Source organism: Drosophila eugracilis, unplaced genomic scaffold (genome assembly GCF_018153835.1).
Source record: "Drosophila eugracilis isolate 14026-0451.02 unplaced genomic scaffold, ASM1815383v1 contig_1765, whole genome shotgun sequence".
Taxonomy (NCBI): domain Eukaryota; kingdom Metazoa; phylum Arthropoda; class Insecta; order Diptera; family Drosophilidae; genus Drosophila; species Drosophila eugracilis.
In genome coordinates, this window is record NW_024572605.1 from 6,855,656 (window position 1) to 6,874,411 (window position 18,756).

The following is an 18,756-nucleotide window of genomic DNA, read 5'->3' on the forward strand; positions in this document are numbered from 1 at the left end:
AACAGCAGCAGCAATGGGCAAATCCAGTTATTAATATTTTATGCGTTTCTTTCTATTGCCGTTCGCAATCCCTTCAAAACGCCGTCCGCTTAGTTGGGCTTACGGTTGGTAGTTGTTGTGGGCCTTTCCTGATAAAAGGGTTTTCGTTTGGGTTTTAGTAACCACACCCATTCCCAACCGAACTCATGGGAAAACGCTTATGGAATCAGTGCATGCGCTTCAATTGCTCTCGACTCTATTATCCAGTTAGACACACACACAGCCACAGCCAAACACACACTCGCACTCCATTTCCCAACCGTCTAGTCCGTTGGCCTTAGGGGCTAACGAGTTATAAATATATATATATATATTGTTATTTTTTTTTGTATTTCCGACATTGCTTTGTTCTGGCTTAGGTATTTATACGGAATTCAGATGCGAATACCATGTGTGAAAATTGGTAGATTATTTAGAAATAGGATTTATCCAGTGAGTTGCCGGCACTTCAGTAAGAAAATTGATCTAAAAATTGATTTCAATGCCTAATGGCTAGCTGGCTATATGGGAAAGTTGCAAAAATAAACAAAAGCGGCTTGATGATTGCGGGAAATTGTATTTTAAAAAAGTTTTTCTCTTTCTTTGTTGAGTGGTGGAAGGAAAATGAAGGTAAAACTCGTTTTGGAATATTATTCATTAGACTTATTATGGTAAATATTTTTAAAAAATATTTTCAAAAGGTTAAGAAAGAAGGTTTCAGTATTGAGAAGGCAAAAAAATAAATTTAAAATATTTTAGGCATTTCTTTTCAAGGTTGTCATCTTTATTTTAAACAAATTTTACTTATTTTAGATCTTAAAAAATCATTCATTAAACTTAATATAGTAAATATTTTTAAAAAGTGAAGCAAGAAGGTCTCAGTATTGAGAAGGCAAAAAACTTTTTTTAAAATATTTTTAAAATATTTTAGGCATTTCTTTTCAAGTTTGTCATCTTCATTTTTAACAAATTTTACTTATTTTAGCTCTTATAAAGAAATTCATTAAACTTAATATAGTAAATATTTTTTTTAAATATTTTTAAAAAGTGAATAAAGAAGGTTTCAGTATTGAGAAAGCAAAAAACTTTTTTTAAATATTTTAAAAATATTTTAGACATTTCTTTTCAAGCAAGTTATCTGCATTTTAACAAATTTTACTTTTTTAACCTTTTAAAAAATCTATAAAAATATTCATTATATCTTAACAAATAATAAATTTATAAAATTAAACAAAATTAAAAACAAAATCAAAGTTCACTTATAAATAAATCCCTCACTCACTCTCTGCTTTGTTAGCTTTAAAAATCGAAAACAATTATGAATGGGCATTCAGGCAAAGTGTCAGAATGGAAAACTATTTTCCTATAAATATTTATATTTATTTCCATCGAAGGGAAAACAAACGCATATTTGCCGACCCAATTTTATTTTACCAAGCGTGTGTATTTGAATGGGAATTACGAACTCAGAATTAATGCTATTTGGGTATTTACTTCACATTTAAGAGCCATTTTAATGTTTGCCGGGCTTAAGTAAATTTACAGTCCGTAAGGGAGAGTGTGGCAAGCATACACTGAGCTGCATAAGTCTGTGGCTGCCCCCGGGCGTGTCATAAAATGCAGTTGTAAAAAAATATATATATCTCTCTCTCTATATATATTTCATTTCCTGCCAAAATGAAAATCTCTCTTCTCTGTGCCACAAATGCAATTTATTCCTCGGGCAACAATTCAATTTCACATTTTGCCAAGTACCCGAAGTACGAAATATTTTAATTGGAAAAACTACAATTGGTTATCTAAATAAATGAAGTCCTATATAAAAGTATGAGGCATCAAATTTTATACTATATAAAGGACAATGATGGCCAATTTATGTGAGTTTTATTTTGGATTTTTCCAATTTTATAGACGGCAATCAAAGGCAAATTATACGAATCCAAGTGGGGGTTTTCACAAAGCCAAACAATTGACTAGGGAAAAGTATCGAGGGTAGCCAACACAACACAACACACACACACACACACACCCACACCACACACACCCAAAGCAATTTAAATAGGAAACCAATTAAATTTAAACACAAAAAAAGGTAAACAACACTACGTAGTGACCAGAACTGCTGGATTGATAGGGAAAGGCAGAGAGAGAGAGAGAGAGAAAGCAGCCATAGAAGTGCATTCAATTGCATTTGCGTGTCATTTTGTTTGTGTTTTTTATTTGTCCAGGGAAAGGCCTTTGTTTGATTGTTTGCTTTCGTGGCTAAAAACAGGTTGTGGCCGGGGCCATTGCTAGGGCACTTTGACTGCCCACTCGACTGGTCTGCATTTCACGGGATTTCAGCACTGGCCCTGGCTTGATTATACAGTCGATTCAGATGATGTGATTTGGTTTTACGCACCGTCGGTTAGTGGAGCCCCCCAAAAAAGTTCGCAGACTCCTCTTCTATTCATTCCAAATGGGTGACAAGGGACTATGGTGACCTCCATCTGCTGCCACCATAAATTAATGGCTAAAAAGGCAGCCGGGGCACTAGACTATAATTTCCATTTGGCAAAAGTATGCCAACAAACCAAAACAGAAAGCCAAACACATGCCTAGCCAGGCCAGAAAAATGCAAAAGGAAAGCTACTAACATCTACCAGCAACTAGAAAAAAAAAGAAAAAAACAAAAGCCGAGGCGAAAAAAACACTGAAATCGTTGTCGAGCCATTGCTAATGGAACATATTTGCGTTGAAAAGGGTTTTCCAGCCATGTCTCCGTGTGTGTGTGTGTGTGTGTGAGAGTGTATGTTTGTGTGCGTTTTGGCCTGAACTGTTGGCAAAACAATAACAAACAAAAAGGGGGCGGACTTGGGACTGGCAAAAAACCTATCCGTCGCATTCCGCATGAATAAACCCGAAGCTGGGGCATGCAAAACAAAAAAAAGGGGAGAACATTTCGAGGCATTCATAAAAATGTCGCAAAAACAAAACGCAGCTGAAATAAAAAGAACTTTATGTGTCATTCATTCAAAACCATGTGAAAGGCATCAGCAGCAGAGAACGGATTGTGGGTCCATGTCGAGGGGGATTCCCGGATCTCCGGGTCTCCAAAGTAGCCGCCGCTGCCGAGCGAGTTCAGCGACATAAAAATTGTGTGTGACAAACCAGGAATTCGCCAGAAAAAGTGTGAATAAAAAAAATGAACGTATGTCCTGCGGCTATTGTTATCCTAGTCCCTGACAATAGAATTTTTAATAAATTAAAAGTGTTTTTAGTCGGCGACTTGGTTGTATTTTAATTTTCGAGTGCTCACAAAAGTATGCAATAATAAATTGATATTCCATTTGCATACGCATTCTTCTATTTTTGTTTTTTTTATTGTCCTGCGGTTTTGGTTCATAGAGTTTTTCGGCCAAAATATTGTTTGCCATAAATAATATGTTAAAATACGTATGCCTGTCTCTGGCATCCGCCCAGAAAATAATGAATTAGAGTCGCTGTGTCATTTACAGAGCTGCCCTGGTGGAAAGTCCTGGAATGTGATAGATGGGGCTGACTTTTCCCCTAGTAACCCTTTGTGTTTAAATAGGTCAGCTGTAATGGGGCACATAATCAAAAAGTTTTACCCAAATAATGGTGTAGAAAGTTTAAATTATTGGCATGTCTATCATTTGGAAGATGAAATAAATCTGAGAATATAAACGTGCTTGGAATAATATTTCCTAGAAATTAAGTTAAAACTTTTGAAACTCCTATCACACATTGACAACCGTAGAGTATTATTATACTGCAACGAGCCGTGTTTATTGTTATAAGGATTGTCAGGTATTTGGTGATATTTATCAGGATCATTCTCCTACCTATCACACATGCACTCCGCTCTGTGAAAATCCCCCATAAAGCTGTGCTAATGTATTTCAATTAAACCACTCATTGCCAGCTGCAGACCATCAAATGGCTTTATGCATCAACATTATTGCACTCTCCCAGCGAGATCAATATTTGTATAATTTTTAATGTTTTCGGGTGCAATCGGATTTCTGGGCAAATGGGTATGGGAATGGGGATGGGAAACTGCAATGGCATATAATTGGGTTTTTGGTAAAGTCGAAAACAAATACAATTTGTCTTATGCAAACAACAAACAAGCGAGGCTGCAATCGCAGCAGAAGCAAAAACAAAAACGACGGCAAACAACGCGTCGTATGCGCAATCAACGACAGCATTTATTTAAATATTAAAATCAGCGCGTCGCCAACGAAAACTATGACATCAAAATAAATGCGAACGCACACGTGTCTCTCCCTATCTATACATATATATATATATACCAATATATATATTTATATGTATATAAGAGATGTGTGTTGTTGCCTGTCAATGTGTTTGTGTGCTATTCAAACGACGAATTCACGCCGTTTTCAACACGTGATTTTCACACCGCATCAACGTGAAAAACAAATCCCTGCACACATTCACAACATGTCGAATGTTTTCGCATACATTGACGCGCTTAATTAATCATTTAAGCCTTTCGCTTTTGGGACCAACATACCCGGAAAAAACAAAATAATGACAAAAGCAAATCGCCGAAAGTGCTCGTATTTGTTGCCAAAAGTAGATACAAAAAATAAATTATAAATTAAACACAGAGCGTTGCTAATAACATATTATCATTTTATCTTTTCAGGTGAGTGATTAATGTGATGACAGTTGGATTTTGTTGTCGAAAAAGGATTGATATTACTCCAGGGGGAAGGTAAATTTTAGATATTCAAATTATAGGAAAATTCTTCTTAGTTTCTCACCACCAATAAATCAATACATAAACTTATACTTTAATTTCCCTAATCTTGATTAGCTGATCAGGTTTACAAACTGACGTGTCAACGATTGCCGGCGACACTCTGATAACATTTGCACCTAATTAACATGGCACACGCACTTGACCTAACCCAGGCACGCAATGTTCCGCATACGCCCCGTAGGCCCATCTAGGCAAAGCAAAACGAAACACCGCATTTATGGCGCTAAATTGTAAATTATATAAGGCAACAACTAGAAATGAACATGAACGCCCAGGTTAACTGCTAGGGGAACTTGGCTAACAGAAACCGGAAACGGAAGTCGCCTGTCACGGAGGCGGAGAAGCAATGAAAAAAAAAGAAGGAGAGGGAGAAAGCCAGCCTGTTGCCTGTTGTGTGCCATTTAAATATGTCATAATTTCATTTATGTGCTCTCACACTCATGCAAAAGTCAGACATGTCATGTACACATACCCGGCCTGTGTGTGTGAGTGTGTGTTTTGGGTTATTTTTATGGCATGCACGAAATGTTGTTGAAACACCTGTCGCCATTTGCCTACTTTCGCTCCGCTTTGCCCCTCCCGATGAGACGTTATATTTCAAAGGGACCACCACACACACCCAAACTGGATGAGGATATTAACAGCACGTTGGGTTTTTGTTCGAGCCTAACTTTCGAATTATTTTTTGGGAATTACGGCCACACAGGGCATCGCAGATTCGACTTACCTTGCTACCTCCGGTTACTGGCTTTTTCGCTGCCTTACAACCGCATGGCTGCAAATTATTTAATTAAGTGGCACTCACCTCGCTAATTGTTTAATTACGGCCGCACATGGTGGGTGTTTGTGTAGTTCGGTTCAGTTCAGGCAGCATTTTGCTGCTCAGGCAGCAACTTTTCAGCAAACTGTTATAATTGACAGCTCCAACCACTGACGACGTTGCAACCAACGTCGACCGCCGACCGCCGACCTCACTTTCTCCTCACTGCCATCCATCACGATGGCCTGGTGTTTCCTGTTTCCCGTTTTGCGAGCAGTTTGTCTTGGTTGCGGCGAGCGGTAATTGCCATGCCGCTAAGTAGGCAGCAACTTTCTTTGCAGGATGTTAACAAGTTACATAACTTATTCACACATTTCTTAAGATTCAAGAAGAGTCTCTTAAGTTAGATTATGAAATAAACATAAATAAAAGTGTGTAATAATTAATTAAGAATTTTTAAGAAAAATTTCTAGAAAAAAATGCGTTCTTAAAGGGGTTTAAAGAAGAGAAAATCAGACAACAAACTAAAACTTAAATAATATTTCAAAAACACATATTAAAAACCTACAAGAACTTCTCGAAATAAGTTAAAAATCCACCTCGTTTTCCAAAACATGTTGAATATAAAACCCTTATCGTGTAACAAAATTATTCGACCAGCTAATTGATTTGAACGCTGTCGAAAATCGAATTTAGCATTTTTATGGTATTTCCCATGCAATTAAAATGAATGCCTCATTTTGGTGGCAGCGTTTTTGTGGATCGTTTAATTAGCAAAGGCATAAATTAGTTGGCATGCTGAACGAGCGCGGGCGAGAGAGCTCGATTTATTGATGTGTGCGGGCATCTAAAATTATGCAAAATGCAATTTTATCTAATTAAAATGGACACGGCCAGAGCGGGGTTACCTCCTATAGCGACTAAGCCTTTAATGAGCTTATATTTATAATTTTCTGCTCGCTGACCCACCGCTGTGAGTGTGTGTGTGTGTTTGTGTGTGAGAGAGAGTGTGGAGTGCATAATTCGTGGCATAGTTTTGGGCGCGCTTTGCTTTTAATTAACCTCGATGGCGGGTTAAACGCTTCGACACAACCACGAATACAAAAATACCCACATAAATAAATTCACATGGCTCGCTCGGCTATATTTTCATTTGGCACGCCACATAAGCGCTGGCAAAAGGATAAATATATAAAATTTGTCTCTGTTGTCCCCTTTACAGAGCTCAGTTCGTGTTTCTCTCACTTCATTCTCCTCCTCTGATCCACTTAGGTTTATTAAAAAGCTCGCCTCACTGAAATTCAGACTAAGTTCACCTAGCTGGGGACTTCAATTTTCAAGTGAAAGGCGGCGTCTCATATTACCTAGCCAAATAAATGACGCAACAAGCCGAAGGTTCAAAAGGTAAACTTCCTTAAAAGTAGCACAAAATAAGGACAAAAATGTAGGACAATGTTTATCCTTTCTTTTTGTGCCATATTTAAAATTCAACTTTATTGCTAGCATTTTTGGGTGCATTTTAAAGGAATTTTTCGAGAAATATAAACTAGAAAGTTTTATTTTCTTAGCTTAAAGCTGCAAGGGCTGAAAGCAGTTTAAAAATATCAGAAAAAAACTAAAATTGTTGGCTAAATAACAGTCACTAAATTGTTAATATTTAAAAAATAAATAAATTAGTTTAATATCCCAAACTTTCTTCTTTTCCCATTAAAAACCATTTAGAGAAATTTGAGAATATTTCCCCCTAGCCCTAGGGTATTTATGAATTCGGGATTCTTGGCCACAGCTTGTTGCTATTTTTCCGCATATTTTTACCACATTTCAGGTTCTCTTCTCCCCTCTATCATGTTTGGCCATAAACAATTTGCGTTGATATAGAATTTCCGGTATGACGTAGATATGCGAATGAAATGCTTTTTTAAATGTTTGTCGCTTCTGTTTCGCCTGGCCCTATTCGTGCCACATGCAAAAGTGAGTGCCACCGGCCCTGTCCCTTACTAGCTCAGCTCAATTTTGATTTTTGCAGTTGACTTTTTGGCTTTCATCTTTGCCGTGTCTCTGTCTCACCTTTTTGCCATGTGTTTTGTTTGGCACGCAAACTTTGCCGCTTGTATCGAGGGTCATGTTTCATGTGGCTTCCGTTCTGTGTGTGTTGCCTACTTCCAGGTGGGTCAGCAGTTGAACTATAGTGTGTGTCTCTGTCTCTGTCTCTGACACTGTGTGTGTTAGTGTGGGCTTGCGTGTTTGGCTCAAAGTTGGTCGTGTTCCACCGAAATTTATGACGACAATCGTGTCTATCTGACTGTCTGTTTGTCTTGGCCTGTTGCCTCTAAGCGTTTGACTGATAAAAATCACACTTTAATCATGGAATGCTACCTGGCTATAGTGCAAGAGAAAAGCGAACAGAATAACAAATTCTAATTTATTATGTTTAACTTTTAGCAGTTTGAGTATTTTTTAGTTTAAAAAATGCCTCAGTTTCGTTTAGAAAGGTAAACCATGGCTGCTCAGAGCTGGCAAAAGAAGTTTATTTCTGTTTATAATTTAATAAAAATATAAAAAAAATTATTTTAATTGCTATCAACAGAGTTTTATTGGTATAAACTAACCAACATAATAAACCAATTTTAAAATTTGATTAAATCTAATTGCTTCTCTTCAAATTGATAATAAAAATATTTAATTTGATTTATTTTGCCAGCTAAAAGCTAGTTTAATCTTCAAAAATATAAAACCCAATTAGATTTATTTCTAAAAAAGAATATTTATTTCGCAAATTTAAAACCGGAAAGCAAGAACGCCCCTCTCCATTTGTCTCTTTGTGCCGAGTTTAGTGACCTGGAACTGCACTCGCTGCCAAAAACCGCATAGGCCAAAAATGCGCAACGCCTAATGGCCGAAATAGAGCCTCACTCTCCATCTCAATTTCTCGGAGGCCACCCATAATCGAAACCCAAATGAGAAATTCTTGTTGAACACTGAAAGGGGTGTTCTGGGAGGGGGGAGGGAGGTATTGCAGATTCCGGGCCATGCATTTGGCCTCGTTTTCATTACACACCGCCTGGCATTTGCGGCCAGCGCCTAAAAGTAGCCTTTGGCGAATTTAATGCACCCACCACAGCAGTTCCCTTAGCGAAATGTAGACAGCGGGAGGCTTCATCATTCCTGTGTCCATTAAATCGCTTGGCTCCAGCCGCTGAGTGGTTATTGATTAATCGCCAGTCGGGACTTCCCCGCCGAGAGCTACGCTGTCTCACTCTCTTTCTGTTGCGCTCTGCTCTTCGTTCATGACCCCTCCACGACCCTCGCATTCAATCAGAACCCTCTTTTTGTGTGTGAATTCAAGTGTGCACGGAAGCGCTGATAGCTGATGTTGGCATGTGGGCTTTAAGGCAGCACTTAAGTTAACCCATTAACGTCAGATATGCTGGGCGTCATAAAAAGTTACTCAAAAATGCTGCCATGCCACGAGAAAAGGCAACGATTGCAGATTTAAGTGGTATGCCGCGGGGTATTTAACCTGCTGTAAAATAGTTTTGCGGGATTACGGAAAGCATAGGGTTATTCGGAATTTCCAGTCAGCTTACAAAGAAAGAGTTTACAGATTTGAATTACAAAGTTAAATTATGATTTTTTATAAGAGAGAGGAACTTAAAAACTACCTTAGCTTGGGATTTCGTGTTGTTAGTATGCCTAAAATGCTTTTTGTTATAAAATTAAGGAACAATTTTCTACTAGATACCTTCAGAAGGTATTTTAATCAAAGAAAGAGTTTAAATTACAATGCTAATACTATTAAGTTAACAGAAAATATGCCAAAATTGTTTTTGCATAATTTAAAACGCAATTGTTGCGAAAAACCTCTGCGAAATCCATGAATGTCCGGATATGATTTCATATTGCTTTTCGTTTATTTTCGACGATTGGCTTTGGCGCTCATCGATTCATTACATTTGGTTTTCCACTGGCCAAACCGAAAAATAAATGCAACATTTTCACAAACTCGTATGCATGCACATTTTCAATGGCCTGGCAATCAACGTGGCTCTAAAACTATGCAGTGTGCAGTGTGGACTGTGCACCAGCACATGCATTTTTCACTAGCCGCAGAACAATGATTGCTATTGTTCGCCGCTGGGCGAGTTGTTTTGTTGATTTACTACTGACCCGATTTTCGGGCTTGTCAACACAATGGCCTAGTGACTAGCCGGGAATTTGTCGCCGCTGCCCAGCTATGTGAAACTAATAGTTACATTCTAGCCCTCGCACGGGTTAACATCTTCCATTCTCGGACCATCAGCGGGTGGCATAACTTTAGGCGCCACATATGCAAGCCATTGTTTCGGGGGCGCAAACAGGCATGCAACAGACATGCCACGCCTCTCCTCTCTAGCAGCCCCGAAGGCAAAAACCCCCCGTAAAGTTGCAGGAAAATGCCTAAAGTTATGCATTGCAATTTTTTTTTTTCGTGCCACGTTTTCTCCTCCTCTCCTCTCACCCACCCACCTTGCGATAAAATGTTCGCTTGGGATTCCTTTGCTTTTTTTTTATTCCATTTTCCATATTCCCCTTCCCCCCCTCCTTTTTGGCCTGGCTGCTCCAAATTGTTGCATATTTTGCGGCACATGTGTTGCCGTAATTTGGTTTACACGCCCGCGACTTGACAGGCGGCAGGAAAACTGAGGGAAAAGGCGATGACGAGAAAATGTTGACGCTATTGCAGTTTAATATGAGTTTTTCCCAGATTTTTTTCTACTATTGCAAGGGTTTATGAATTTAAAGCTCAACGAATCCAATGATCGCCTTGACTTTTCAATCGAACTATGTCAATTTATGTGCTGATATTCCCAATGCCCGTTGCCTTTTATTTCGCTTTCTAATACAAAACTCTCGCCTGCAGTTTTGCTGCCTTTGCATTCTGTGATTTTTCATTCTGCCAGTCACTCGCCGATATATATACACTCTCTCACACGCACACACTCTCACACCCTCTTATTGAAGGTCCTTCAAGCTGGCTCTTGTGTGATATTGAGTGCACTTTGTCAAAAGTTATTTTGCAACATTTGCTATTATGCGCTCGATAACAATTTTATAACATTTTCTGCCCAACCCATCACCCATCCCGTTTCCCCTTCTCCTTCAGTTTTTTGCGTTTCGCAATTTATTGTGTTACATATATTATTATTGTGTACTGAAAAATGCATTTTTCATGACATAACAACGACCCGCTTGGCATTGGCAGCCCGAATTGGGTACAAACCCCCATCGACCATCCTCCCGGCAATGGGCAAAGTTTTTGGGTTGAAAAATGGCTCTTGGCCCGGGTTCCGGGATTCTGGGCGGTCGTCTCTTCCCCCATCATGCGTATAAATTGTTTGCGACAGTAATTGGAACACAATGTTAAAGCATGAAATTTTAATTTGATTTTCGATCAAGCCCTTGCCAGTTCGTTCAGGCTTGCCCGCAGATAAAAAGTTACCCCACATCGAAGTTTGTAGTGAGTCAGGTCGTTAAGGGAAGTTGTTATGATTGAATGGATAAATATGAAGGAAGATGTTTGGTTATCATCAAGGGGTTTATCGGCTGGCTTGACTATATATTGAAAATTTATAACAACTTAAATGGGATTTTTTTTTCATAGCTCAATTATTTATTGAGTGTTTACAAGGCAGTTAGTAGTTGCCATTCTTTACTTAACAAGGTAAACTTGGTTTAAAGACTCGTTTATGAGAAGTTTTATATATGAACCTTAAAGTTGTGCAACTTTTTGAACTGTTTAACATATTGAAGTCACTATTTAATCTTTAATTTCTTTACTTTTAACTTAACTTGAAGTTAAAACCCAAATCCATATCACATACACTTTGCCCATTGAAAACTGACAAACCTTCTTCAATAACTCGTCAATTTTCTTTGAACTTTTCCATTTCCCATTATCTTTGTATGTTATTTCTAGGTAAACTTGTCTGCAACTAGTTGTTGACTTCAATTTACCCGCTTGATTGTTTTTTGACGCTTCTCTGGCTTCCATCGGCGGATGGCCTTCTCGGCCATATGCCATCGCCTGAATGGTGCTTCCATGTCATGCTCCTCCCCACTACACTCCACTCCACTCCACTCCGGCGTAATCGAATGACATTCTTCGAAGACACAGAGTCTACCAGTTTCCAGGTAACCCACATGGCAACATGCCAGTTGCCTGCTAGCCATTGTCTTCAGTTGGCCTGTCTGTCGATTTTGACTTGGCATTCAGCTTTGTTCTGGCCTAGTCGATAGAGAACTTAAAGCTGCTCTTAAGTTTTACAAATTTTCCATGCCTTAAGCCCATTAATTATAAATCCCTTTTCGGAAAAAAAGAGAGCAGATAAGCCGCTTGGTATTATCAATCAATTGTTTAGAATTTATCGATTACACATGTGAAAAGTTTTTGGAAAAATTCGATTAAAATTCTGAAAGGAAAATTCGAAATTCGCATCATTAATTTTTTGCCAGCCAGAATTTATCGCCTATGATTATGAAGGAGGAACAAAACAGAAGCAAAAAGAAACGTATAAAGGACAAAAGGGAAACATGGGAAAACCCATTTCTAACTTTGTTTCTCTTTTTCGGGAAAAAGGGGGGCTCGTTTTTCGCCTACCAATCATTATTCAATATGTTGACTTTTGTGCTTTCCACATTTGTTTCGCTCCAAGCCACATAAGTCATGTTGTCGGTGGAAAGGCAAGGAAAATAGGATGGGGTATATGGGGAAGGGCATGCAAAAGACAAAGAAAAATTTGTTCAAGTGGTTCGAGAAGGGAAAGCGCAGCGCGTCGATGTGGAAATTGTGATAGTGAAAGGAGGATGAAGGCAGGCTCCTCCTCGCCTTTTCTCGCCCGAAACAATGAACTGTGCGGCAACACTGTCGAAGTTGTTTAACTTTGCATTTGTCCTGATCCGGGTCCCTAACTCCTGCTCCCTAGCTCCTGCTCCTAGCGCCTGTCCCAGCTCTTGCCCTTGCCCTACACCACACCCCATTTCCCAGTGCCATTATCCTGAGCAGGGGCTTAGTGTAGCCTTTGATTAAGGCCACCTACAAGTGTCAGCTGGGCTGTGTATGAAAAGGATCCAGGTGTCGATTCTCAGGTGGGAAATCTAAAAAAAGAACTTTAACTGTGGCAATTTAAAGTTTATTTGACGGGAGGCTTTTAAACTTTTGCCTACTTTTTTGCGCAGCTCAAAAATAAATCAGCGTAAATCGGAATAATCTGCAATAATGGAATGCATTAGATACATTTGGTGTTTGCCCAGCGCAAATGCAATTAAAAGTTGCGAAATTAAAAGCAAATACAAGGACCGAAAAATTTAATTACGCATATTAATTCAGCGAATCGGCAGAATGAAAAATTAAGACTATTCCCCCGCCGCTCACTCTCACTCTCTCTCTCTCGCTCTCTGTCTTTCATCCTTATTTATTTTCAACTCAACCCGGAAAAATACCCAATACCCATCATGGCCTCTACCCACTGGCAATTCATTTGCCATCAATAAAGCCACCGCAGATGGATGGCAATGGCGAAAACACAGTTTTATTGTTTTTCACCCCGTCAATTATTATTTGGGGGGTGCCGGGGGAGGGCGTAAAACTTGTCAATGAAAATGATTTTTCAAGGAATGAAAAATAAAAATTTAAGCTACCCAAATGAACTTGCCAATGAGAATGGCTCGCTTCGGTTTTGGTTTTGTAAATTTAATTTGCGTTTGGCCAACTGGTTTCCGCCTGGCAGTCAGTCGCCTCTATTGCCTGATGTTTTGCGGTTAACCAAAAATGTTCGTCTGCAACACATTTGCAGTTTTACAAAGCTCAACGAAATGATTTCATCCGAATTTACCTCACCCCACATTTCCCCCGGGGCAGGCGTCTAACAATTTTCCCCGGGATCGTTTGCATTGTTGCGGTAAATTGGTAAAATTTACATACCATTGGCTTTTATTGTTTATGTATCGCTGCTATCATCATGAGCTCCCTCCTGCTGATGATGATGATGATAGCTTTAAAATTGTGGCGATTAAAATGTCAGCTCTCTCTTCTCCACTTACAGTTTTGCTTTTATTTTAATTGGTTTGCTCAACTCTCAAAATAACACTTATAATTGGCATTTTCTAATTATTTAACAGTTTATCAAAGCCTTGGGCTGGGCTCTTTTCGATTATTGATTTGTTCACTCAACGAATTGCTCATTCAGTGGGTCAGAAAAGCATCAAGAAAAGTAAGGAATTCAAGTTTGAAAGTTATTTTCATACTTACGCTCCATTACATTTAGTTAGCTTTCAGCTATTTGAAACTAATTTAATTATCATTAATGTAAGAATCAGATTTTAAGCTGCTTGGAAGTTCAAATTTGATTTCTGCACTTTTAAAGTAAAATCTTTGAACTTTCACAAGAACTTACTTTCGTTTTCTCACCCTCATCCCGGGCCATTTTAAACACCATAAACCAAAGAGCCACTCCACATTTTGACCATAAATAAGAGAGCGCACCGGCATTTAAGTATTTCGCTGGGGAAATGTGCGGAAAATGGTGAATGGAGAAGGTAGCCACTAGCGTTGGCCCTCGACAGCACCTGGCTTTTATGGTTTTACCCAGCATATGCGTGATTTATGTGACAATGGAAGGTCGAGGGACTTGCCTCGATGCATCTGCCACTTTTGTCCGATAAGTTGGCTCAAAAGCCGCCTTTCGGTCAACCTTCAAGCTATACTGTTAACATACAATCGTTGTGTAATAGTTTGTCACTGGGTTTTCCGTTGTTGTTGTTGGCCTGGCTATAATGACAGCTGTGCGACATGTCATGGGATACCAGAGAATGCCAGGATGCCACGAATACCAAGGATACGAGGGGCAGTTGGTGGGCGGTTTTGACTGGCCATATGCAGAGTCACATATTGATGATGTGCGTCAAATGTCGCTGCTGTTGCTGTCAATTTTGTGGGCAACAATGGCTGAGGGGATACCCCTTTTTCCGCTCAGCTTGTTTGTCAGTGTTTTCCCCAATGGCAGCGGTTGCTTCATTTATGTTGCTCAGAGGTCAACTGTTGTTGTTGTTGCTGTTGCTGCTGCTGCTGCTGCTGCTGTGCTCTTATTGCTGATTTTACTGGCGATGTTGCTGCTGCTATTGGTGCTGCAGCATCTATTGTAGCAGCTGATGTTGCTGCTGCAGCTTGTTTGACAAATTGATCGCGTGATATGTTTGCCCAATGCTGTCATTGTTGTGCCATAGTGGCCGCATAGTTGTTGCACCCACTGTTTGCTGCCGCACAAGCATATTCGCTGTTTTGCATTAGTTTACACTGTATACAGTGGTCTCTGTATAGGCTACAACCCCATTCTACATGCATTTGGTACACGAAATTGCTTTCGATGTAAATCGAAACCTTTGTGACCGGCAAATAGCCAAAGCCGAGATGTAACAACTTCAAATTGGTAAGCCCATGTTGGACAACTTTGTAACGGACTTTTGATTGGTCTCAGGTTTTCTCCAGTTGGCCATCTCCTCTCTCTCTTTACTGCTTTCTAGTCCTTTGCCAGATTTCACATATGCATAATCGAGGCCCGCTCGTCACTCGTCAGTTATGAGTGGGGGGGCAGTCGTCCTGGGAGTCCTGGCAACGTCAATTCGTTAACAGCTCCGTCAGCTTTGCTGCTAATTTTGTTTGCCTTGTGTCGCTACCCGAAAAACCCGGGCATCCAGTCACACAGTGCTGGTGGAAAGTATGTGCACGCTTTGTGGAGTCCGAGTGGTGCCACTCCCCCATCCCCCATCCCCCATCACTCGTTGATGTCGTCTCTCTCTTTGTTTGCCCTGCACTCCAAACACTGCAGACAGAATGCTGTCGAAAATGTTGCCGCCTGATGTCTCTATTCTGTGTCTCTCACATCCCAGTTAATCCGCCTAACGTTATGCAACAAAGTTTTTGTGGAAAATTAATTAATTTCATGTGCAAACAGTTGTTAGATTTTCCATTTTTACCTCTTACCTCACCTACTACTGTTTAATTGGCTTAAAACATTTTTCCTACTCTCCATACTAATTAAATCTCCGCTTTGCAGATTCCTCGACAAATAGTACACATGTGCCAATCTGAAAGCTGAGCTGAACGGTTTCGGACGGTTAGAAAAGAAGAAAACACGTCGAACAGGAAAATCCATACCAACGAATTCGTGGATAAGTGATGAAGTCATGAGACCGACATTCGATCGACGCCTCTGGATATTATTGTTCATTATTTCAGTACAATGTAAGTAGCCAACAATCAAACAAACAAAAAAACTATGCCAAAATCTTCCCTCCACACATATGTTTTTTATGTCTCTGTGTGTGTGAGTGTGTGTGTTCGGGCAGGATGTGAAAATGAATGAGCCAAGTGGCCTCAGCAGGCCAAGAAGCTCGTATATATCGTTGGGGCAAAAGAGAATGGACCACTTTGTATGCCGGCAACGTGTGAAAAATAGTTCACAGATAATCGCAGTCAGGCAGGTCACATTATTTATGCGCCAGCACACCAGCCCAAAGTCTCATCCCCTTCCCCACATCCACCATATCCACATCCTTGGTAATCCGCTTCTCATCCCCCTTATCAGCTTGATATTCTATGCCACATGCAGCAAACAAAGCCATTTCTTTTATTTGATGTGCGTTTTTGGGTGGCCAGAAATGGAAGAAACGTAGCTGAAGCCGAAGAAAGCTGACCCTGGGCGTTTTCTGGTTTTTCTGGCATCATATCATGGGTCCCAGAAACAGGTCCTGCATATCAATGGCAATGGTCGGTAAATAAGCGAAAATCATATCCCCTCTCTTTTCGGTTATTTCGCTCTCTAATGCAATGAGTAATATGCCATTGTCAATGTCTATTAGGTCCATGCGGCGTATGAGTAATATGCGACATTGTGATTTATTTTCCATTGGACTGAACTTATTTTTTGGCTAAACGGGATTCTCTTTTACTGCCAAAATCACGCATTTTCTCTCTAATTATTGTCATTTACAGTGGCCATGTGGCGTATGAGTAATATTGCCGGTTGGGGAAACTCATATTTGGCTTTGGAAAAATACGAAATTTTGGAAACAGAATTTCTCTTCGTTAAATATTCTAGTTCAACTTAATGAAGAGGTTATCTGACAGGCTATTTTTATATGAAAATGATTTTGGCAAAAGGATAAAACTGTTTCGTATTCAACGATCAAAAGTTCATTTCTTCCTTTAAACACTTTTAACCATGCTGCGTATGAGCAATATTTGATTTCAGCCAGCGACATTTAGAAGTCTAATCAAATCGAGAGGAAATCCCCTTAAAATCCCTAACAAGCTGTAGCATTCGATACAAATTTTATTGAGTTTATTCCCAAACGTTCACAACTTCATTCAGCGCGGGGGTCACTTCAAGGTTGCAATCAGTACTGCAAACAGAGAGACAGAGCAAAAACCGAACTGAAGTGGAAATTCAAGCACTCCCCCGTTGGAAAAGCGAAGAAAATGCCCGGCATTTTACCCAACAGTTCACACAAACACACACACACACACGCACACACACAGAAATGCAGACGTAGTGAACGGAAACGGAAATGCGCGTTCAAGAATTTTAATCTGCATGCGCAATTTCGCGTGTGAGCTGTATGCCAAAAATGGCGCGCACATGTCGGCCAACTGGCGACTGTGGCAGGACCACCCACCCCACCACACACCATACCAATCCAGGCAACATGCCCCAATGTGGTGCGCCTTGGAATTTCACGCGTTTATTTGCAAAGATTACGAAATGCGACCGGTTGCCGCTAAAGTTTTGTATGCGCTTCCTGCTGCCGGCGGTGCCTTTTCCTTCTTGTCTGGTTGTGTGCGTGGCTTTTCCTGCACTCCCCTCCACTCTGCCCCTTGCCATCTTTTAGCCATTTCTTTTTTTTTGCTCTGTTTGCTTGTCCGTCCGTCCGCTTCGCTGACTTGTTATGCATGCAAAAGTCTGTGGCAAATACACAGACCCTGGCTACAAACAGCCTTCCCATGCCCCTTTTTGCAATCCTCGGCAGATGGGAGTGACATGCAAAATATTTTTGCATAAAAATGTTTGCCCACCAACACGGATCGGAGTCCTTGCCGCATCAGCCTGGCAGCTGCATCTTACCCGCACTTTGATGTGAGCGTCGGGTAGAAATGTTAAATTTTAAAGCATTTCAATTTCGCATTTTTGACACACGCAAGTTGAGCATGAACATTTTTGCCAAGATACACTGGATATACTATCGTTCTTTTTTGGCATTTTACCTTGGATACCAATGCTTTGAACTCTCTATACCTCTTCGCCCTCCGCCCCCGAGGGACTTAATGTCCGGCATTTTATCTCATGTATTTAAGCGTACTGCGTTTGCTACGTGCTGGCCATGCTAAAAGGACCCTCGACTCCTTTTTGCCATTGCGAATACGAGGCGACAGCGGCGATGGAGCATATTTCATATTTAATAAAGTGGGTCGCATTTTATTAGTGCGTGGTGTTTGATGGGAGATAGGGGGTGGAGGGGGCGGCGTTGATGAAATCAGATGATGATCTGCCACATTCCGTGGATTATTGACCTGTTTCATGGGCACTTGTAGGTTATTAGTCATGTCCCATGTTGTTTTATGGCATTTTTTATTATATTATTACGTTGGGGGTTCCCTTACACAGAGACTCTACTCTCCAGGCAGTTAAATATTTACTAGCAGAGTTGTTACAGAAAGCTCTTCAAACTTAATACCAGTACTAAAATTAAAACCACTGACTAATAAAATACATTGTTTGCCGTTGAGATATGTATGGAAAATTGTGATATTGTTGTATGGAAGTTGTAAAGCAAATTGCAGGTCTTAAAGTTAAATCGTTTTTAGAGCTTAAAACTTGGATTATATTAACTATAGAAATATGGAAAAGTATTTTCACTTTAAAGTTGACATAATTTAGGGCCTCCTTCTCATTAAACGCAGCCCGTTAAGTAACCCAGATTTACTTAGAACTTATCCTTGGAGATGACTGCGATTGTTTTTCTTAGCCGCTTAAATTTCTGGATCTACTGATTTTCCAAGAGCACCGACCGCAAGCCATATTTCTTGGCTCACAAAAATAGAGGGAGAGACGAGGAAGGAAGAGGAGCAGTTGCTCTTGAGTCTCTCGAAACT

General features: G+C 40.0%; 1 protein-coding gene across 1 annotated transcript in view; it reads left to right on the plus strand.

Annotated features, from left to right (window-relative positions):
- The window catches only part of LOC108106442 (irregular chiasm C-roughest protein), a 125,552-nt gene that overhangs the window by 17,984 nt on the left and 88,812 nt on the right, over positions 1–18,756 (plus strand). Inside the window, exon 2 of the mRNA XM_017213475.2 lies at positions 15,662–15,849. Coding sequence (XP_017068964.1) covers positions 15,792–15,849 — 58 coding nt within the window. The 5' untranslated portion in view covers positions 15,662–15,791. The remainder of the gene's footprint in view (positions 1–15,661; positions 15,850–18,756) is intronic.